The 23160-nt window shown below is 54.0% G+C and overlaps 1 protein-coding gene across 2 annotated transcripts in view; it reads right to left on the bottom strand.

The window, feature by feature from the left end:
- Positions 1 to 889: 889 nt before the first annotated feature.
- CTNNBIP1 (catenin beta interacting protein 1) overlaps positions 890 to 23160 on the bottom strand; it is a 53417-nt gene continuing 31146 nt past the window's right edge. For both annotated transcript variants that reach the window (XM_043578490.1, XM_043578489.1), the window contains exon 5: positions 890 to 3288. In XM_043578490.1, the coding sequence (XP_043434425.1) occupies positions 3230 to 3288 (59 nt within the window). In that variant the 3' untranslated portion in view covers positions 890 to 3229. The remainder of the gene's footprint in view (positions 3289 to 23160) is intronic.

Below are 23160 nucleotides of genomic sequence, written 5' to 3' on the forward strand. Positions count from 1 at the left end.
ATAAATAAAAACCTACAGAGAAAGGCAGGCCAACTCCAGGTAAAATACCCTGGAGGGTATCCCAGCAAAGCCTAGGCAAGCCCTTTTTAGAGATCTTTCAGAGGTGACGCACATCTGGTCACCGTGTGGCCTGTTAGGCTGCCTTCAACATCTCTCCCAACGCTAAGAGTGAATGATGTCGATTGGGCCGTCCGTCCTCAGAGTCTATAAACCCCACAGCGTTTAGCTCCCAGTGAAACTCTTTGAAAAGGAAATAGAAGCAGGGAGTCCATGTAAGCGGAAAAAAAAAAAAAAAAAAAAAAAAAAAAAAAAGACCTAAAATGGGATGATGAAGGGTGGAAATGAAACATTCTAGAAAATGCTTCCAAAGCAAAAATTCCTAAAGCAGAAATGATTTCAGCTTCTAAACTTGAATATACAGCTGAACAGCAATAAATCTCCCATTTCTGGGATAACGGAGGGGCCGGATATTCTGTTTGGACTTTTGTTACAAGTAGCCCAAGACCACTGCCATCACACAGGGGGCTGGGGTGTCTAGGATGGAAGGGCCCCCGCACTCTTGCAGGTGCCCAGTGTCTGCTCGAGAGCACAGAGGGGCAAGGTCACCTCTGAAGGCTGACCTCAGTCCAATCGAAGACGGTATCAGAATCTCCAGGTCAAAAAGGGGGCTCAGCCTTCCAGGGACCTGTCAGCTGGGCAGATCTCGGAATTCTTCCAAGCCCCAAGTCACCCTCCAGGTCACAGACAATCAAAATAGCAAACATGGTGTTTTCGACCCTCCCCGTGGTGCCTCCTTGGGGAGAGAGGGCCCAGCAGCGGAGCCCATGCGACATGGGGCAATCAGCGAACGCACCCAACTCCGAGGGAGGTAACTCAGCTCACACACCAAGCTATTAAAAATCTTTATTGTTAATTTTTTTTTTCTCCAACAGATATATTTTCAGTTGAAATATGGAGCCACAGAAACACCTTCACTTTTCGTGTTCAGATGGCAAGACAGACCGGGGCCATTGCTGTTACAAGAGGGAGGCCCTGTGACCTTGACAAGGACAGGCTGGGGCACAGACACACCACTGGCCTGGACACGGACCCTTTATGGGAGCTGCAGGTACACAGAGAGGGGGAAAATGGCGACCTGGTACTGGCACCTGGTGACAGATGTCATAACCTGGGGGGAGGGGGCTCGCAAAAGCTGACCTCTCCCCAGGGGCTCAGCTGGAGGCAGGACACTGAAAGTGAAAGTGTGTGTGTGCTCACACATGCGCCAACTGCCTCTCCTGGAGGAGGATGCTCTCGGGCCCCTGTTGGTGCCTCCATAGTCCCCGCTCCCTGGGGATCGACGCTCTTTGAAGGTTAACCTAACCAGGTCAGCTAACCAGGCCCACGTGCGGAGGAGGTCAGGGCCATCTAAGCTGTGACATGCGAGTCCTTCTGGGGCAAGGCTCACAGCACAGCACGAGACGTCCACATGGCCCCAGGGCAGCTCCTGTGATCCGTACAGCCCCAGCCCTGAGAAGGGGGAGTCTGGCTCTGAGAATCTTCTCCTGCTCTGGGTACCTGGGGCAAAATGGGGTCTCAGCCATTTACCGTCTCGGGGGAGGGTCCAGGCTCCTGGTCCCTGAGGTCCCCATCTTCCTCCACCTCTCCACCCAGACTCCACTCTGGTGAGAGACACAGGGAGAAGGCCAGGCTCCCCCCGAGGGAAGGAGGAGGGCAGGTGGGAAGACCTGGGGCTCTCACCGCCCCTCAAATCCGGCTGCTCTGCCGTGTGTCTCTGGGGACCCGGGCAAGGGCCGGCCTGGTGGAACCTGCTCAGCGAAGGCCCGGCCAGCTGTCTCAGTCGGCACTTCAGAAGCAAACAATGTCTGTTCCAGGCTGACATGGAGAGGGACCCTTCCGTCGGATATGAGGACTCCAAGCCCGGGCCAGGGCCTACTGCCCAGCGGCAGGTACCCTGGGAGCCTGGCTGGCAGAGGTCAGGGCCGGGTGTGGAGACCTAAAGGCCTCCCGGGCCTCGTGAGCCAAGCTGGGGCCTTTGTGGGGGTTCCGGGCTCCTGGGCAGAGACCTCTGCTCCACTGTGGGGTCTCACAGCCAGGAGCAGCTCCTGCCCTTTACAGGAGGAGCCCCAGATGAGGCTTCAGGAAGTAGATATGGAGGGATCGGCTGAAAGGTCAGAGCTACCCACTGCTCTACTCAGCAGGGACAGGCCAGAGAGGCCCAGCCCCATGCGGAGGGGAGCCCCACAGCTCCCCCCGGAAGGGGGCCTGGCCGGGTGCCAGCGCATGGAAGTGATGAACATAAATCCTGGCTAATGGTCACCTCTAAGCTCTGGTCTGCTCCTGCAGGACAGCACAAACCTCCTCGGGGGCCCTCTTTTCCAGCTGTAGACCCTGCATGGGGCCTCGGAGGTCCCCTTGCCAGTGGAGCCCGGTGTGGGCATTAGAGCAAATGCACTCTCCAGGTGGACCCCCGGACTGGAGAGACACCGCCGGTGCGGCCGAGCTGGGGGCGCCCCTGGAAACGGGAGTCGCGGATGAGCCAATGAGAAACCAGACACACATATCAAAATCAAATCAAATGCAAACACAAACAAAACACGTGAAAGCAGCAGCAAGCTCTTTGTGTAATAAATATTGCAAAGCGCACTTGGTTTCTTTTTTTTTTTTCTTTTCAAGTCAAATATAACAACCAATGTCCCAAACCCTGTTTTCAGCATTGAAAAGAGAGAAGCTGTTGCTATCAGCAGAACACCTGCAGCCAATCAAAGAAAAACAAAAAAAAAAACCACCGTTTCCCACTAGCTGGCCAATCAGAATCCTTTTCCAGTTTAAGCAGCCAATCGGGCCTCTTCACATTCCTAAAAAGTGACCTAAATAAAGCACCAGATCTCGGAGAGCTTCCTGGGAAGCCATATACCGAGGAGCAAATTAAAAAAAAAAAAAAAAAAAAAAGTCAGAAATAAAAATAAAAGGTTTCTGTTGGTCAAGATTTAAAAATAAAAGGGTTTCTTCCTGCAGCCAATCATGAGTCCGTCCCTTTAAGCCAATTGTAACTGCACCACCGGTGCCTCCTTCGGTGCCAGCCCTGCTGAGTGACCCTGGAGTGGGGTAGGGTAGGGTGTAGGGGCAGGGGGAATCGGGAAGGTGATCTGCTGCCACTCGGCTGGCCGAGGTCCACACAGATCTCTTGGCCCTTGCCAGCTTCCAGGGTGTTCCAAGGGGTTCACAGCTACTGCCTCCGGTCCTCCGTCTCCGACCTGGAAAATGCCATCACCACGTCCTCCGCACCTGCACACCAGGAGGAAAGAGCTGTTGGTTGGGCCTCGGGCGTCAGGCTGCAATCGGGGCGGGGCAAGGCGGCTCGGGCGCCCGTGACAGCGTTAGTCCAGCACAGTGCCAACTGCTTCCAAAGCAGCCAACCAACCGCCTCCTCTCTGGGCCTTTCCTACGGCCTGGCCAGGGGACACGCCACCATAGGGTGGCAGGGCTGCGGGGGCGAGCCTCAGAGGCTTGCTCAAGGCTATGCCACTGAGAAGCCTGTGTGACACGCACCCAGGGCTGCAGGTCCCAGAGTAGGGCTCTGCTCACATCGCTTCCTCCCAGGTCACCAAAGCCAGAGGCCTCCGGGAACCTTCCTTTTTCTTCTGAAGACTCGTGTCTTGATCCTTTGGAGGTTCATTAGGATTTCTAATAGCCATCCCTCTTTGCCCACACCTAGCACCTGCTCAAAAGAGCACAGCCAGGCCCATTTCTGGCCTGCAGTCGGCCTGGCTCCTACAGAGATAGATAATAGCCATAATCTTTATTATTGTTATTTTTAAACATGGATTTGAGATTCTGGTCCAGGCACTCATGAAATCACTTCCTTTGTCTTGTTTTCCATAAGACAGCTCTGACATGCAGCCAGAAAAGGCAAGAGGGAGGAGGGAAAGAGTTCAAAACACTGACCTGCCGTGGCTACCCAGAGCTGCTCAGGCAGAAGGAGGAGGCCGAAGGCAAGTGAGCTGACCAGCAGGTCCTGACCCCTGCTGGACCTGGTCCTCCCTGGGGCCTACGGCTTTCTCCCCTTTTCCTTCCTTCCTTCCTTCCTCGTATCTGTTTTTAGTTTTATTAAAGCTTATTTATTTATTTTTGGGGGCAGGGAGGCAGAGAGAGGGGAGAGAGAGAGAATCCCAAGCAGGCTCTGTGCGGAGCCTGACGTGGGGTTCGAACCCACGAACCTCGAGATCATGACCTGAGCCAAAGTTGGACGCTTAACCGACTGAGCCACCCAGGCGCCCCTTAAGATTAAAAAAAAAAAAAAAATCTCTACACTCAACTTGGGGCTCGAACTTATGACCCCAAGATCAGGAGTCAGTACGTTTACCGACTGAACCAGCCAGGCCCCCCTCCCCTTTTTCTAAAGGGCAATTCGTGGTCAGGCCCTGAACAATAATCAGCTGCCGTGGCCTTTCTGACAGACTTCTCTTCTGTCCTGCTGGAGGGGATCTCCCCAGGAGGGGAGGAGGAGAAGAACAGACACAGGAAAGGCCACGGAAGAGGGGGCGGGTGCGGGTGGTTCGTGGCTGAGCTTCCGGCCTGTGAAACGGTGTCCGCCTTGCCCCCCACCCCCCGCATGGCGCTGGCCGTCTTCCTCCACACCGCCTCCTCCTTCTTGCTGCCCCTGGAAACCGAGGGGTGGGGGACCCCCCCAGCTGTGGTGCTGCAGGAGGAGGGTCCTCACACAAGGAGGCAACATCGCGGACGTGTGCCTTTGGCCACCAGGTCGCCACGGTGCTGTCAGGGGAGCCAACCCTGCCGCTCGCACCCCAACCTGCCTTGACGCGTTTCTGCCGTGACCCGCACAACTTCTATTCCTGAGAAGGGGAACAAGCTCCTGGGAAGAAGCTCAAATCCTCTGACTTCTTGGGACGGGGGGCTCCTTTGCTTGGGAAGCCCTACGAATCCTTCCCCTGTCTTCTCGGGAACATTCTGTTCTCGCCTCAGTCCTAGGACCACGAAATATCACTGCAGGCAGAATTTTCCTAGCAACCACAGAATCCAAGATGACATCATACCCTGCATGGCAGCTGAGCTGGTCACCTAGCAGATGCCGGCTCTTCCCCGGGCGATGGGGAGGGGCAGGTGGGGGCTGAGAGAGGGGAGGAGAGAGCTGCCTGGGCTGCGGCAAGGAGAGGCAGCCACTTGCTTCTTTCCTTGCCTGCCTCGTGGGCTTTCTCACGGGGACCTTAAGCCTCTGGACTGAGCTGCAGGCACAAAAATAGCCCTGGCCACCCCGGGAGGGAACGGTGAGTCTGCGGAGGGAACGACCACGGGCTCCCGACCCCGCAGGCTGCCTGGTGTGCACACCTGGGCTAGGCTCTGAGTTGGGGAAGGAAGTGACCTCCTCAAGGTCACACAGGGACCCCGGTGACTATTTAGCATGACACCTGAAGGTGGAAGAGGATCTGCCAGAGTCCCGCTGGTGCCACAGTGCCAGCTGGTCGCCCGTCCCTGGCTGGAGTGGGGAAATCAGCAGCTTGCATTTTTAGAGCCTCCCACTCTGCTGCGGGAGCTGGGTGTGGAGAGGGCCCGCAGAGCTGCCGCCCAGCCCGTGCCCTGTTCTGTTCCCAAAGGACCGGCTGTCTTCCGGGCCTCGCCAAGCGGGGCAGGCCCTTCCAGAGCATCGTCTGACCTCTCCTTATCAGTGGCTGGCCTGCACTACGAGGGCCTGGCCAGGAAGCACACAGGCCTCCGGGCAAGGATGCTGCTCCCCTCCCTCCTCTTCTCCGGGAAATCTGGGCCAGCCACCTACCAGGGAGGGCGCGCTGCTCGCTTAGCTGGCAGAATGGAGCTCTTAGAGCTTCAGACCCAGGAAGGGCCTCAGGTTGGTCCCTGCTGTCCTTCCTCCTTTGAGGTTCAGTATGTGGCAGCTCCCTTGGGTGCAACTGTTGCCGGCAATCACAAGGCTCAGAACAGGAAGGGCCATCCTGCCGCCTCCAGGCTGTCCGCTAGGTTTCCTATACCATTTTACAGATGAGGCTGTGTCCACCCCATTGTTACCTCTGCTGACACTGTCTGGACTCGGGCCCGAGCTTTTGTGCACCCCTTTCTGCTGGATGCAGGTGAGCACAGGAGGGGAGAAGCTGGCGAGCCTCCTGCTCACACTCTCGGACACACTGAAAGATAAAGATGGCCAAAACCAGGGGTGTCTGGGCGGCTCAGTCGGTTAAGCGTCCGACTCTTGATTTCGGCTCGGGTCACGATCTCACGGTTCATGGGATCGAGCCCCACACTGGGCTCTGTGCTGACAGGGTGGAGCCTGCTTGGGACTCTCTCTCTCTCTCTCTCTCTCTCTCTCTCTCTCTCTCCTCCCTCCCCCCCGGCTCACACTCTCTCTCTCTCTCAAAATAAATAAATAAACATTAAAAAAAAAAAAGAAAAGATGGCCAAAACCAGATGAAAGCATCATGGGAAAAGAGAACCACACCAGTATCTCTTATGAATATAGATATTCATCATACCTGTGTTATGCAAAAACACTCAACAAAGTACTAGCAAACCATACAGCAATATATAAAAAGGATTATATACTCTGAACAAGTGAGATTTATCCCGAGATATGCAAGGGTGTTCTAACCCCTGAAAATCAACTCATGTATTACAGCCTACCAATACAAAAACAGGGACGAAAACCATACAATGGTCTGAATAGCACAGAAAACACATCTGACAAAATTCAACACCCCTTCGTGGGAAGACCCTCCCTCAACACATCTGGTATAGAAGGGAGCTTTCTCCTGTGTGGCTCAGTCGGTTGAGCGGCCGACTTCGGCTCGGGTCATGATCTTGCGGTCTGTGAGTTCGAGCCCCACGTCGGGCTCTGTGCTGATGCTCAGAGCCTGGAGCCTGTTTCGGATTCTGTGTCTCCCTCTCTCTGACCCTCCTCTGTTCATGCTCTGTCTCTCCCTGTCTCAAAAATAAATAAAAGGTTAAAAAAAAATAAAAAAAAAAAAAAGAAGGGAGCTTTCTCTCTCTTTTTTTTTTTAATTTTTTTTTTCAACGTTTATTTATTTTTGGGACAGAGAGAGACAGAGCATGAACGGGCGAGAGGCAGAGAGAGAGGGTGACACAGAATTGGAAACAGGCTCCAGGCTCCGAGCCATCAGCCCAGAGCCCGACGCGGGGCTCGAACTCACGGACTGCGAGATCGTGACCTGGCTGAAGTCGGACGCTTAACCGACTGCGCCACCCAGGCGCCCTGAGAAGGGAGCTTTCTCAATCTGATAAAGGGCATTTATTAAAATCCCACAGCTGTGATCACCCTTAATGGTGAAAAACTGGAAGCTCCCCCCCATTTCAAGGATGTCTGCTCCTGTCGCTTTTTTTAAAAAAAATTTTTTTTAATGTTCATTTACTTTTGAGAGAGAGGGAGAGAGAGAGAGAGATGCAGAGTGTGAGCGGGGCAGGGGCAGAGAGAGAGGGAGACATAGAATCCGAAGCAGGCTCCAGGCTGTTAGCACAGAGCCCGATGCGGGGCTCGAACTCACGAACCGCGAGATCATGACCAGAGCTGAAGTTGGACGCTTAACCGACTGCGCCACCCAGGCGCCCCAAAATCCTATCACTTCTATTCAGTGTTGAGTTGAAGGTTCTATCCAGGGCAACTAGGCAAGGAAACAAAAGATATCCAAATTGGAAAGGAAGAAGTAAAACCATATTTATAGATGACATGGTTCTTGTATATAGAAAATCCTAAGGAATTCACTGAAAACTATTAGGACTAATAAATAGTTTGAAGTTGCAGGATACAAAATCAATATATAAACATTGTTTGTATTTCTTCTTTTTTATTTTAATGTTTATTAATTTTTTGAGAGAGAGAGAGACAGAGAGCGAGTGGGGGAGGGGCAGAGAGCGAGGGGGACACAGAATTCAAAGCAGGCTCCAGGCTCTGAGCTGTCAGCACAGACCCTGACGCAGGACTTGAACTCACAAACTACGAGATCATGACCTGAGTCAAGTCGGACGCTTAACCGACCGAGCCACCCAGGCGCCCCTCATTGTTTGTATTTCTATACACTAGCAATGAAGAATCTGAAGATGAAATTAAGAAAATTTCATTTATGGGGTACCTGGGTCACTCAGTTGGTTAAGCATCCGACTTCGGCTCAGGTCATGATCTCATGGTCGGTAAGTTCGAGCCCCACGTCGGGCTCTGTGCGGACAGCTCAGAGCCTGGAGCCTGTTTCAAATTCTGTGTCTCCTCTCTACCCTCCCTTGCTCATGTTCTGTCTCTTTCTCTCTCTCAAAAATAGACATTAAAAATTTTTTTAAAAAAGAAAATTTCATTTACAATAGCATCAAAAATAATAAAATACTTAGGAATAAATTGGACAAACGGACTGTAGAATTTGTACCGAGAAAAGTACAAGACATCACTGTTGACAACATCCTCCAAAGGCAGTCGACACAGCGCCTATCAAAATCCCAGCCGGCCTTTTTTGCAGAAATTGACAAGCTGCTCCTCAAATTCACATGGAAAATGCAGAGGATCCAGAACGGCCAAAATTGTCTTGAGAAAGAAGAACAAAGTTGGACTCACGCTTTGGGATTGTATCATTTACTCCAAGGCCACGATAGACAAGACAGGGTGGTATTGGTGTTAAGGGTAGACAGGCTGATCAAAAGAACCGACCTGAAAGTTCAAAAATAAATCCCCCCACTTAGGGTCAGTTAGGTTTCGACAAGGGTGTCAAGACAACTCAGTCGGAGAGAAGGGAACTGGATGTTCATATGCCAGGGATGAACTTGGACCCTTACCCTGCACCATGTACAGAAATTAACCCAAAATGGACCAACGACCTAAATATAACTGCCAAAATTACAAAATTATAAGACTATAAAACTCTTAGAAGAAAACACCGGAGTAAATCTTCATGGCCTTGGGTTAGGAACTGATTTCTTAGATAGGACAACCAAAGCACACCCAAAGAAAAGAAAAGATAGATAAATTGGGCTTTATTGAACTTAAAAATGTTTACGTTTCAAAGGATGCGACCAAAAAAGTGAACTGCTGTGGCGCCTGGCTGGCTCAGTTGGGAGAGCATGAGACCCTTGATTTTCAAGTCGTGATTTCAAGCCCCGTGTTTGGTGTAGAGATTACTTAAAAAAAAAGAAAAGAAAAGAAAAGAGAAACTTAGAGAGAGAGAGAGAGAGAGAGAGAGAGAGAGAAGCTTTAAAGAAAATGACAGTGAGAAGACTTACATTAAAAAAAAAGTGGAGGGGGGCGCCTGGGTGGCTCAGTCGGTTAAGCGTCTGACTTCGGCTCAGGTCATGATCTCATGGTTCATGGATTTGAGCCCCACGACGGGCTCTGTGCTGACAGCTTGAGCCTGCAGCCTGCTTTGGATTCTGTGTCTCCCTCTCTCTCTGCCCCTCCCTGCCTCACACTCTGTCTCTCTCTCTCTCTCAAAAATAAACATTAAAAAAAAATTTTTTTTTTAAAAAGTGGAGGGGCATCTGGGTGGCTCAGTCTGTTAAGTGTCCAAGTCATGGTTTCAATTCAGGTCATGATCTCATGGGTGGGATCGAGCCCCACACTGGGCTCTGCGCTGACAGCAGGGAGCCTGCTTGGAATTCTCTCTCTCTCTGCCCCTCCCTCCACCCCGCCCACACGCATGCATGTGTGCACTGTCTCACTCTCTCAAAATACATAAATAAACATTAAAAAAAAAAAGTGGAAAGGCAACCAACTGAATGGGACAGTATATTTGTGAGTCACATATCTGGTAAGGGACCGGTACCTGGAATATATAAATAAACACAATTCGATAATAATTAAAAGTCCACTCAATTTTTAAAATGGGCAAAGATCTCGAATAGAGATTTAGAGATTTCTCCCAAAGAAGATAGAAGAATGGTCAACAACCACGTCAAAAGATGCTCAATTCAACATCATTAGTCACCACGGAAACGCAAATCAAAGATACAATGAGACACCACTTCACAGCCACTAGGAGGGCCAGAATCAAAAAGTGACCATAGGAGTTAGCAAGGAGGTGGAGACACTGGAACCCTCACAGCTGGTGGAACGTCAAACGGGCTCTCCGGCCCACTCCACCCTCAGCCGCCCCCCTGAGCAAGGGCCCGGCCATCCTCTGGCCGCCCAAAAATCCTGCAAGGGATCCTCCCGATCCCCCCACTCCCATCCCATGCAAGCGCGCGCGCACACACACACACACACACACACACTCCATGTCCAGCACACCAGCAAATCTGATTGGCTGTACTTTTATTATCCTTTAGCTTGTTTTTTTTTTTAATTTAATTTTATTTCTTTAACGTTTATTCATTTTTGAGAGACAGAGAGAGACAGAGAATGAACGGGGAAGGGGCAGACAGAGGGAGACACAGAATCCAAAGCAGGCTCCAGGCTCCGAGCTGTCGGCGCAGGGCCCGACGCGGGGCTCGAACTCACGAACTGCGAGATCATGACCTGAGCCGAAGTCGGACGCTCGACTGACTGAGCCCCCCAGGCGCCCCGGTTGTTGTTTTTTTATAAAGGAACCTCTACACCCGACGTGGGGCTCAAACTCACAACCCCGAGACGAAGAGTCACAGGCTGGGGGCACCTGGGTGGCTTAGTTGGTTGAGCATCATCTGACTTCAGCTCAGGTCACGATCTCATGGTTTGTGAGTTCAAGCCCCGCACCAGGCTCTGTACTGGCAGTGAGGAGCCTGCTTGGGATTCTCGCTCTCTCTCCCCTCCTCTCTGCCCCTCCTCCTGCTCACTCTCTCTCTCTCTCTCTCTTAAAAATGAATAAACATTTATTTAAAAAAAGAAAAAAGAGTCACATGCTCTTCCAACCAAGCCAGCGAGGTGCCTCATGTCGGCTCTACTTTTAAACTACATCCTGGCTACGTCACCGTTTCCCCAACCACCACCCAGTCCAGGCTACCACTGCCCATCAAGCCTCCTGGGCCCGTTTTCCTGGATCTCGGCACTCTGGCCCCCAAATTGCCCATTGTCACACAGCAGCGAGGAGGAAGTTCTTGAAAACGTAAGTCAGACCCTGCCACTCCTTTGCTCAAAACTCTCCAAAGGCTTCTTATTGCAAGATTTCTCATCATACTCAAAAGTAAACTCCAAATTCCACACAGCCTGCAAGAGCCAACACGTCTGGCCTCTGGCTGTCTCTTCACCTCCTTTTATACACACACATCTCCTCACTCCACTCCAGCTCTGTGGGCCTTCTGGGCTGTCCTTCAGGAACGGGTAACTTGTACCCCAGGACCTTTGCACTTGCTGTTTCCTTTGCCTCAGTGCTCTTGCTCAGTGTTCCTGTCACACACCGCTCTTGCACTTCATGCCAGTGTCTGGGCAAAATCGTCTCCCCAGACCCTCCCTGACCACAGCTTCTAAAACAGTGCCCTGTGAGGGGTGCCTGGGTGGCTCAGTCAGCTGAGCGTCCGACTTCGGCTCGGGTCGTGATCTCACGGCTCGTGAGTTCAAGCCCCGCGTCGGCTCTGTGCTGACAGCCCAGAGCCTGGAGCCTGCTTCCAATTCTGTGTCTCCCTCTCTCTCTGCCCCTAACCCACTCGCATTCTGTCTCTGTCTCTCTCAAAAATAAATAAACATTAAAAAATAAAAAATAAAATCGTGCCCTGTGTCAGTCCCTCAGGGTGGCGCAGCCTGCTTCAGGACCCTCAGCACCAACCACAGCGTTATATGTTGATGGGATCTTTGATTCCCCAGTGGGAGGCACATCCCATGTAATCAGGGACTTTATCTTGTTCACTCACAGATGCACAGCACCTGGGAGAGCTCCTGGGACAGGATGAATCCTTATTGTACAGATGAGGAGAGAACCCCTATAGCAACTCAGGGAATCAGAGGCACAGGGAGGACCCAGGCCTAGACCCTGAAGTCCATGCTTCCCCACCAGGACACACTGCCATTGCCTCTCCGGGGAAGGGAATAATGACTCGCTCCAGTCACCCAGAGCACTGTGACTGTCCAGGCTTCCCGGCAGAGACTGGGCCTGTCCATCAGAATGGAACCAAGACCCGGGATTTAAAAAAACACCACCGGGGGGCGCCTGGGTGGCACAGTCGGTTAAGCGTCCGACTTCAGCCAGGTCACGATCTCGCGGTCCGTGAGTTCGAGCCCCACGTCGGGATCTGGGCTGATGGCTCAGAGCCTGGAGCCTGTTTCCGATTCTGTGTCTCCCTCTCTCTCTGCCCCTCCCCCGTTCATGCTCTGTCTCTCTCTGTCCCAAAAATAAATAAACGTTCAAAAAAAAAGAAAATAAAAAAAACAAAAAAAAAACAAAAAAAACACCACCGAAAGAACTCTGGCACAGTGGGACAGGATTCAACATGGAACCAAAAACGCCAACTCGGGAGGAGGCCCCAGCCCAGACCCGTGCCTCCTGCCCCCCCAATGTCCCACCCTGGCCTACGGCTTGGCCCTGATGTCTCCCCGGTCCCATGGCTCGCCTGCTAAGGAAAGCAGGGCCAAGGCGCTGGTGAGAACACAGCTCCCTGAACCAGGGCAGGGCACCCAACCCACGTCCAATGCCAGCTTTGCCCCTTTAACAGAGTCTAGTCAAGTGACTGGGCAGAGAAAAATGACAACTATGCAGGAGCTTAGAAAAGGGAAGCTGGCCCCTCGCTGGGGGCGGGAGACAGACAATGGGCTCACTAGTCTGTTTGCAAACTCAGGATGAATTCGCACCAGCAGAGTCAAAAGCCCAGAAGAGGCTCCACACCAGCACCAGCACCGGCCTCAGCCATGTGTCGGCTCACTGAAGGCATCTGCACCTTGCCATCAAGACAGGGGACAGGGGGCAGGGGGCAGGGTGTATGGAGAAAGCCCCAGGGGCACACAGACAACCCCCAGTGGCTGGAGAATCATTCTTGCTAATTGAGGCTCTCACATCGAGTCTCTCGAAAGGTCTTTTCAGCAATACCTAAGCGCCTCCGCCTGCTTCCTGAATTGCCGGCACACACTCTCATCAGCCGTGTGTTTCCAGCCTGGTGGGTGATAACAGGTGACAAAGAACAGGAAACAGGCGGCCACGGCCCTGAGGTGCAGAGTGGATGTGGACTGTTCCACAAACACGCCTGGGGTTCTCCTGCTCGTGCCCCTCACTCTTTTCCAGGGAAGGGGGAGCTCAGTCTTGGAAAGGCACGGACCCTGGGGCTCAAGCTTTGGGACGGACTAGGACTGCTCTGGAAACCACCCGCCTTCTCCAGGAGGGACCTCGCCCAGAGAGACAGGCACTGGGGAAGGAAGGGATGGGCCTCGGCCGCTGCGATGCGCTGACCGCGTAGTCCCTGCCTGGATTCCGCCAGAGCACCCGGCTGCAGGGGGCCAGAGCTCTCCTAGCTCTGGATCCTGCAAAGTCCACCTCAGAACCAGTACTCAAAGGTGGACGGGGAGGAAAAACCGCTCTTAGGGTAGACCCGGCCTAGAAACCGGCACATGGCGTGAAAAGCCTCGCCCAGCTCCCCAAGGCGGCCGGCCCTGGGCCCTACAGTGCAGGCACAGCCCTGCACAGATGTCACCGGATAAAACGGGGGACTCCCAGAAGCAGCATCAGTCCCTGGCAGGGGCATCCGCATCGCCCAACTCAGAGCCATGAGTTCTCGCAAGCCCAGCCTCCCCCTGTCATGGGGTGGGGCTCCTCTGCACCCCTCTCTGGGCAGAGCTTCCTAGGACTACTCAGGTTCAGATGTTCTGGGGTCAGGGAGCTCCTGACCTCCTGAGGGGCCCAAACACCTTCCTAATAAGACTGAACAACTAGGGACTGAAAAACTCAGAAACGCAACCCTGAAATCCCGGAGGCTCCCGACTGCCGTGGCTCCCGGAAGCGAGAGACAGCGCAGGAAACTCACTTGGGCTGAGGGCTTCACGACAGTCCGGGGAGTCTGACCTGCCAAGCCCCGGCCACACGGCTGACGGGCCAGAGAGGAAACACGAGCGCATGCTCCGGAGTGTCGGGGCAACTCCCACCTCCCCTGGCTGCCTCTGGAATTGGGGCAGGGGTACTTCCTCCTTAGCGTGTGAGCCTGCCATCAGCACTAACTACCTGCTAACTAGCTAGCTAACTAACTAGCTAACTAGCTGCTACCGAGCTACCCAAAACTGCAGCGGCTCAGCTACCAGCTGCGAGCCAGGCAGCAAAGCTCCTGGGGAAACAGGTCCCAGAGCCTCCTCCAAGAGGGAGCGTTTCCACACGATGAGGCTCCCACACCACCTCCTCTCCTCCCAGACAAACCCGCTGGGTGGCAGGCGCTGTTTTTAGCAGCGGCAGCCTAGGAACCCCGGGGGTTCTATACATCTCAGCTCTGATGCCTCAAGTTCCCAGGGGACGGCTTTTACCCAGAGGCAGCATGATACTGGTTGCCATGGGGACAGCGGCCACAGATCCACTAAGGTCTCAGCAGCCAAAGCAGGCTCCGGGCTTGGTGGCACCTACTGGGCTCCCGGCTGACAACCACCAGGCATCCAGGCTGCCAGAAGGTGAGCACACGGCACCAGACGTGGGACTGGCTCCTAGCAGAGGCGCTGGGCCTCCCGCCCAGCCAGGGAGGGCCTCTCGGGGCTTGGGCTCCCTCAGTGGACCCCAGCACCCCGGGCCTGGGCCTGGGTCTGACCCTGCCCACCTGGGCAACGTATCTGCACATCTACCTTGGTTTTCTCATCTGCGAATTGTGATAAACTGCACCCATCCCACCCATCTGACCGGCCAGGATAATGTCTGCGGCAGATAGCATCATAAACAGCATCTTGTGGGGTCACTACTTGGAGCTCTAGCTCCCTCAAACCCACCTCTGCCCCTCCCGCCCTTCCACACCCCCCGCTGAGCCCAACACACACACACACACACACACACACACACACACACACACACGCCCTACCTCTGGGGCTGTTTTCCAGGTGAGGTACTTGTTGGTCAAATTCTTTGGTCTCCCAGAATGTAAGCTCTCCCGGACCGGAGAGCTTGGCTATGCGCAGAAGGGACAAAATCTGGGAGGAGTGGGTGTGAGGGGTCAGGACCGACCAGGTCTTTGTCCAAAGCCCTGGTATATTCTCAAATCCTAGCGGGCATCGCAATCACCTTGGGGGCTTATTTCAAATGCAGACTCCCAGGCTCCCCTGGCAGGCATTCTGATTCAGGAGGGCTTGGGTGGGGCCCAGGAGCCTGCATTTTTAATAAGCACCCTCGGCGCTCCAGGTGTGGTGGTCCCGGCCGGCACTCCAAGAACTCATTGCTACAGACTGTCCCTGGGGCCCCACCCAACCCCAAGCTGACATCCCTGCTCCGCCAGCATCTGAAAGAGACCTCTGTGCCCCCACTTCCGTTTCCTCTCGGAGCCCAGGCCTGCGGCAGTCCAGCTTCCAGCCAGGGCTCCACAGAAACTGTTAAGGGGAAAGTCGCACTGACTTCTCAATTATAAGCCCCAGGGACCCTGACAGTGACCCTGCTGACAGCCCCCTCCTTTCAGAGCTGGCCGGTATCCCCCTCCCGCTGTCCTCAGTGCTGTGCTCACCGGGCTCCCTCCTCCCCTCACTCTGCCTGCCCTCCCTGCACAACCTCCCCTGATCCCACGCCTCACCCTGGTCCACTCTCAGTCCTGTACCTGATCTCACCTTGCCCCTGAGCTCAGACCTGGCTCCCACCCTTCCGGGACCCCCACCCCCCCCAGGCACCTCCTACTCAGAGCTCTCCCAGCAGCTGTGTGTCCCAAACTTGGCCCTGGGGCTCAAACCCCATCCCCACCTGTTCAGCCTGCCTGCAGGTCCTCGGTCCTCAATGTTCCGCCTCTGAAAAACATCTGCATCTCACAGGTGGGTGTCCCTGTGACCTTCCAGCCATCTCCCTGCCTTACCCTTTGTCCTGTGACGTCTCCCCAGTGCTCACCGTAAGTGGCTCACCAGTCTCTTAGGGGGACACAAAGTCACCCAATACTCACACTGGGCAGGCTCCAGAGGCTTCCTCCAATTTCCACGCCCTACACACATTCCCACACATCCATCAAGGCCCAGGCAAATAGCACCTTTTCTTTGTGGCTTTCTGGGTGGGTTTCCCTTCCCTCGGGATTAGTCATACTTATTTATTTTTGAGAGAGACAGAGAGAGAGAGAGAGAGAGACAGCGTATGCATGCACAAGTGGGGAAGGGGCAGGGAGAGAGAGGGAGACAGAGGGAGACAGAGGATCCAAAATGGGCTCTGCATGAACCGTGAGATCATGACCTGAGCTCGAGTCGGACGCTCAACCAACTGAGCCACCCAGGAGCCCCCCTGTCCTGGTTCTAAACAATAGAACCCATTAGGCTGGTTAAAGAAGGGTCAAAGCAGCCCTTCACAGGCCAGGACTAGAAAGCTGAATGGAGCAGCTGGTCCTGCACTTCAGCACATTCCTTACCCTTTCTTGGGATGCTTTTTTCTTTTTTCTGCGACACGGATTATCACATGCAAAATCCTTCTGATTGATTTTTCAGTTTGATTCTATGCATATGGGATCTTCTTTGTTCAATTTCATTATTACCAGGTTACAGACAATTCTCATGTAAGTGTTGATTAAAGTTAAAAAAAAAAAAGAATCAGCTTCCCATCCCATAGGCTGGAATTCTCCCGGGACCTGACTATCATTTCAGTCCACACCTTGTTATCACCAAGAGCCTCTGGGAGAAGCCTTGGAGCCCCACGTGGGGAAGGAAAGAACACAGAACCCCCCGCAGACAGTCCACACTCTTGCAGGAGTCGCCTCCCAGAGGCTCGGTCTACACAAGGATCCAGCAGACCCCAGCTCTGTGCCAGAAGCTGGACCAGGGGCTGAACGTGTGACTGGGAACAGAGCGCAGATCCCGGTCCCAAAGGGCTCCTGCCGATGTGACAGCAGCTACACAGCAGGAAAGGTCACAGGGAGCTCCGGAGGGAGAAGAGGGGCTCAGACGGGCCCTGGAAGGAGTCAGAGAGGGCTGCATGGAGGAAGCGAAAGAGCAGAAGCCGGAGGCGGTGGGAGAGGACTCCAGGAAGAAGGCTGGCTGTAGAAGGGGGCCGATCGTGCCGGCACCTTGCCGGGGGGGGGGGGGGGGGGGGGGGGGGGGGGGGGGGGGGGGGGGGGGGGAGAGTGCCAAGTAGGGGGAATGAGCGGAGGAGGGCACTCGCTTGGTCCACCGTGAGGCCCTTGTGAGGGGTGGGCCCCCCTCCCCTGGGGCCACTGGCTCCCTGCTGGTCTGCCTGTGACCACAACTATTTTAACAAGGTTCCCAGTGCAACCCTTAGACCAAATGACCTATTTTAGGCTCTCTGGCAGTGTGCCCTGAGCAGCAGCCTTGGCTTCCAAGGGGGAAAGTCAGAAGAGCCCTGGGACAGCCCAGCTGGCTGCAGGCTAGGAACCTTCCCTGGAAAGTCTCTTGGAGAAACAGTGCCATCAGACGGAGGCTGGAACGGGCCTGAGCAGTGCCTGTGCCAGCCCTGTAGCTCCCAGGGCCAACAAGAGGGGCAGTGGCAGACCAGGGGATGTCCTGGCAGGCCCCTGGGAGGAGAAGGGACAAAAGCTTCCTTAACAAAGTGAGCCATTTCCAGACCAGTGCCCCGGGACTCCTGGATGAGAGCCTGTCCAAGGCACCACGTGAGGATGAGAGTTCTTCCAGTCAGCTTATCACAAGCAGGCTTTGCAAAGTGCCAGCGGGGGCCTGGGATTGGCGCTCGCTGGGTGCCCCATCCCCTAGGCAGCGCCGAGGCAGGAAGAGACCAGGAGCTCTCAGAGAACCAGCACATTCATAGGCACCTTCGGGCGAAGGGCCCAGAATAAAGAGGCAGCAGAAAAGTCCAATGCTCCCCCCACACCCCGCACCTTCCTGAAATGTTGATTGCCTAAATCACACCCATTCCTCAGATAAGACGCAGTCCTGCTGAAGAATGCACATGGCCTTAAAGCCACTCCTAGAATTTATCTTAAAGTCACTGATGAAGATGAAGATTTACAGGCAAGGATGGACGTTTGACACCTGCCACGCCCACACTGGTGGCTCCCTAAGGCCTTGAGCAGCTTACTAAACCTCCCCAGGCCGGTTTCTCCTCTTGAAAGCACCGAGACAGCACCTGCCTTGCAGGACTGTGGCGGAGATTCACAGGGATAACCCCTTGTGTGCTTCTTGACGCAGAAGCTGGCATACAGGAAGGGCTCAATAAATGTTTGCTGCTATTGTAATTAATGGCAAAAATGAGAAACAGATGTCCCACGGGGAAGGTCTGGGCAGTGAATTCTGGGCCGCCACGTGGCTGCTTATTTTGCAATCGCTAAAATCTTTTCTTGCAAATTGTTGGAAAATACTTTAAAATTACCATAAGTCGGGGTGCCTTGGTGGCCCAGGTCAAGATCTCACGGTCTGTGGGTTTAAGCCCCACGTCAGGCTCTGCGCTGACATCCCAGAGCCTGCTTGGGATTCTCTCTCTCCCTCTCTCTGTGCCCCTCCCCCACTTGCACAAACGCGCAAATGTGCTCTCACTCTCTTTCAAAATAAATAAACTTTAGGGGCGCCTGGGTGGCTCAGTCGGTTAAGCGTCCGACTTCAGCTCGGGTCATGATCTCACGGTCCGTGGGTTCGAGCCCTGCGTCGGGCTCTGGGCTGATGATGGCCCAGAGCCTGGAGCCTGCTTCTGATTCTGTGTCTCCCTCTCTCTCTGACCCTCCTCCGTTCATGCTCTGTCTCTGTCTCAAAAATAAATAAACGTTAAAAAAATAAATAAATAAAATAAAAATAAATAAATAAATAAATAAACTTTAAAAAATTACCGTTAAGTAAAACATGGATGTTAAAATGGATATTAAGATGTTTATATATACCATTCAGTCCCCAATTTGTGATTGTGAATACAAGTACATTTTAATTTTTTTTAATGTGTATTTATTTGAGAGAGAGAGAGACGGAGTGGGGGCAGGGCAGAGATAGAAGGAGAGAGAGAATCCCAAGCAGGCTCCCTGTAGTCAGCGCAGAGCCCGATACAGGGCTTGAACTTATGAACCATGAGATCATGACCTGAGCCGAAATCAAGAGTCGAACGCTTAACTGCCTGAGCCACCCAGGCAACCCGACAAACATAGTTTTAAAAGGTTGACGGGGAACTGAGCAGAAGGTAACAGCGATCGTAGCTGTGCGGTAGGATTCAATCGTTCAGGTTTCTCTGCTGCTCCTGCCTTTCCCCAGTTTTCCTCAATGACTATGCATTATCCCATAACCAGGAAAAGGGATCGGTACGTGTTATGGAGACAGTAGCACCGGTGATAAGAAGGGAATGAGCTCAGCATTCTGTCCAGCCCGCTCTTCGGAAGCTACAGCTCTCGACCCCCACACCTACAGCTGGGCTTCCTCAGCAAGGTGACCTTTCCCGAGCGGTATTGATCTCTGGCTCAAAGTCAGTCCTGCCTGGCTGTAGGGTCTGCTCGGTCACCCTCGGGGAGCAGGAGACAGCACTCAGATTGGCTCCACATTCTTGCCTTTCTGGGGGATGGTGGGCTCTCCGACCCAAAGAGAGCCTGGCCCATTCATTTGTCCAAGCGTGCACTGGGCCTCGGTTGGGGGGGCACGCAGCCCCAGAAATACAAGGTGGGAAGCCATAGTCCCAAGCTCAAGGGTCTCGGGGTTGCTCAAGAGGCGACCAGGAGACCGTGGGAGTAGCTCAGCCAGGGTGCACGTGCAGGATGGGAATGACAAGAGGGCCTGGCCCGGCTGGCAACAGGCAGAGGAAGGCTGGGGGTCAGGGCTGAGCTCATGGAAGCCTGGAGGCAAATGCAGAGGCGCCAAGGCCAGCCTGAGACAGAAGCTGAAAGCCATTGGCTCTGGGTGTTTCCGGTGCGTGAGGTCAAGTGTCAGGGAGTCCCGCTCATCATGCTAGCAGGGCTGGACGTCATCCACAAGGCAGCATTTTAAGTCGGGACAAGACCTGCTGAGCCAGGGGTGGGAAGTGCACTGGAGGGACAAGGTGAGGAGTCAAGATGCTGGGAACTGTTTGCAGCGATCAAGACAAAAATGAATATGTGCTCTGAACAAAACGAGGGTTCAAACCAAGACGGAGAAGACAGAGCAGATTTGAGGAGCCTTAAGGCAAGAGAATCACAAGGATCTGATAATTTGCTAGATACTTGGGTCTTCGAAGAGGAGTCCCCAGGGCCATGGAGTTTTGGTGATACACCCATCACGACCGAGAATACAGGTAGAAGAATAGATTCGGTGGGTCGAGTGTGAATCTGGATCTGAGCGTGGGTTGTCTGTGGCCAGACGGTCAGTAGGGAGTTGCACGTAAAGTTCCGGGGGGTCAGGAGAAGGTCTGGGCTGACGGTGTGTGTTTGGAGGGCGTTGACCAGAGCGTGTGAGACCCCCAGGGGGAGGTGTGACAGAGAGGAGGGCAGAATGTCGAGGGCACCAGGGTGGTGTGAGAAAAGGAACGCTCAGGGGCGGTGAGCAGAGGGGGCAGCAGTAGGGCCTGGGGGGACGGAGAGACAGAAAGACAGACAGGTGTATCACAGAGGACGGGGGAAGGGAAGGAGGGCTTCCAGGAGGAGGCTGTCATGAGTGGTCTCAGACCAGCAGAGGCCAGCCAGGCCCACACAGCACGGTCTCTGGCACCAGCGAGGGCCCGGCAGATCCCGCACACATGTTCACCAGGGGAAGACCAGGGAGGCGGGAGGCCCGGGCGTGGGGCTAGAGATGCCGAGCCCACTCTTGTCTCTGGGGCCAGGGAGGGCAAGCAGTGCCCCCAGTACCAGACCCCTCCAGCCCCAGAGGGGAAGCGTGTGCCAGTCTAAAGATAGTAGACCAATGCAGAGCTCTGTCCCTATGGTCGGAGGCCCCCAGAGGGGAGCTGAAGGAGACTTTGCTCTCTGCGGAGGAGAGCGCTGGGCATTTGCTGAGACACAGCGCCACCTCGTGGCAGGAGGGGCTCACACCAGATTTCTGTCCGACTGTCTCCCCCACCACCCTGACTGCTCCCAGGCCTTTGAGGGGTCTTTTATGCTGGGATCCCAGGCACTGGAAGCAGTGATCCAGGGCTTTTAACACTTGGACAGCACCTGGGCCCCTGACAGCGGCATCCCTGCGGCACCAGCTGAGGTTGGCCCTGCCAACAGATGAGGTGGGCAGGCTAGAATTTTAGCCAAGGCCCGTTTGGCCCCACGGTGTGGGCAGACATGCAGGGTCCTGCTCTCAGGGTTTTGCCCCCACAGTGGGAGAGACTGTGCCGAGAACTGTTTTGCTGTGCATTTGCGCGCGGGGTCCTTCGGGGCACAAAACACATGATGCTCTTCCGGCACTGCTGCCCACCCTCCTCTTACACAGGCCACGGGAATCCTCAGGGCTTTCTGCAGCGTGTGTTTTCCTGTTTGGTTCAGCTCGGAGGTAACCGCGGGGACCCGGGGCAGTATGCAGGGAACCCCAACAGCAGAGAGCCACCCCAGCCACCAGCATCCCCAGAGACCCTCCTCTGGGTCCCGTTGCAGCTTCAGCAGCCTGTTCCCTGGGAGATGTATCTGAGGCCTGCCTGGCTGTCCCGTGGACACCCCTCACCGAGGAGGGCCCGGATTCTGGGGTCACCCTCACAGGCCACAGTTCGCTCCTGATGGCCCAGATGCTTTAGGGCACGTGAGGTCACCATGGGCTTAACTCCACAGAGTTCATTTTTATTCTCAACTGCTGGCTTAGCTAGGCAAGATGGAGGGTTCTCTTAATGCTTTTTAGAAACTTCCCCGTTTTGGGGCGCCTGGGTGGCTCAGTCGGTGAAGCGTCCGACTTCAGCTCAGGTCATGATCTCACAGTTCATGAGTTCGAGCCCCATGTTGGGCTCTGTGCTGACAGCTTACAGCCTGGAGCCTGCTTCGAATTCTCTGTCTCCCCCTCTCTCTGCTCCTCCCCCGCTCATGCTCTCTCTCTCCTTCAAAAATAAAAATAAAAACATTTAAAAAAAAAATTCCCCATTTTACAGAAGAAACGTATGTGCAATGTTAAAAAATTAGTCTTACGAAAATGTGTGACTTGGAAAGTTAAAGTCCTTTATATAGACAGTGTGTGTGTCGGGGGGTTGTTTTCTACATTGACATACAGTTCTATAACTTATTATGATTCTTTCCATTAACAGCATTTTACTAGAGGCATTCTTATCACCAGCCCAAATTCTGGTTGATTCAGTGACCTAAAACCGGGGTGGGAGAAAATGTGACGTCCTAGGAACCCAGAAGCCTGAGGGTTTCAGGGAGATATGGTTCAAGAGCCTGGGGGGAAGGGGGAACCGTGCTACAAACCCAGATCAGCTGTGGATAACAAAGGATGTCTCCCTTCTGGCCTAGTCGGAAGAGCGTGTGACTCTCGACCCCAGTGTCATGAGTTCGAGCCCCATGGTGGGTGTAGAGATTACAGATTACTTAAATAAATTATATATATACAAATATATATATATATATATATATTTGTATATTTATATGATAAAAGAAAAGAGAAAAAGAAAGGATCCCTCCCAGAAGCCAAACCCCCGAAGGGCAGACCCCGCCCCTAACCGTCGGTATACAGCAGGCTGTGGCACGAATGTGGCCCAGGCAGGTTGTGCTCAGCGAGTGGCTGTCCCAATTTGCTGCCCGAGCTACTGGGACGCCCTGTACGTTTCTGCTGAGTTGGGTGCACAGGCCAGGTGACACCCGGCGTCAGAGCTGGAGAACTGGGCCCTGCGCCAGAGCTGAGGCCTATGATATCCAGGAGAGCAGGGACTGCTTCGAGACAGGCGGCCTTGCGTGCTACACCTGCTCTCCTCCTCGGCCCCACGGGTCAGCACACGCCCCTCATCACCCTGCTGCCGGGAGCCAGCTCACATCTGACACCCCACAGGCCACACGATTTTATGGCAAATATTTCCAACTAAGCGAAAAACTAAAAGGAAAGGACGAGATGGAAGTGCTGGTCAGGATGCCGTGGGCTACGGGGTCGGGCAAGCCTTCCAGACGACAGAGCCCACAAGCACTCAGCAGCCCTCTGCCACTCCAGGATGGGCAGTGACAAGTTTGCATCCTGAGCCCTCTGGCGACTGGCTGTAAGACCAGGGCAACCACTTATGGGCTTCAGAACCCACAACCAGTAGCTGCCCATGTTGAAATGAAACTGTGTATCCAGCATTCACC

This window comes from Prionailurus bengalensis, chromosome C1, assembly GCF_016509475.1.
Source record: "Prionailurus bengalensis isolate Pbe53 chromosome C1, Fcat_Pben_1.1_paternal_pri, whole genome shotgun sequence".
In the NCBI taxonomy this organism is placed as follows: Eukaryota; Metazoa; Chordata; class Mammalia; order Carnivora; family Felidae; genus Prionailurus; species Prionailurus bengalensis.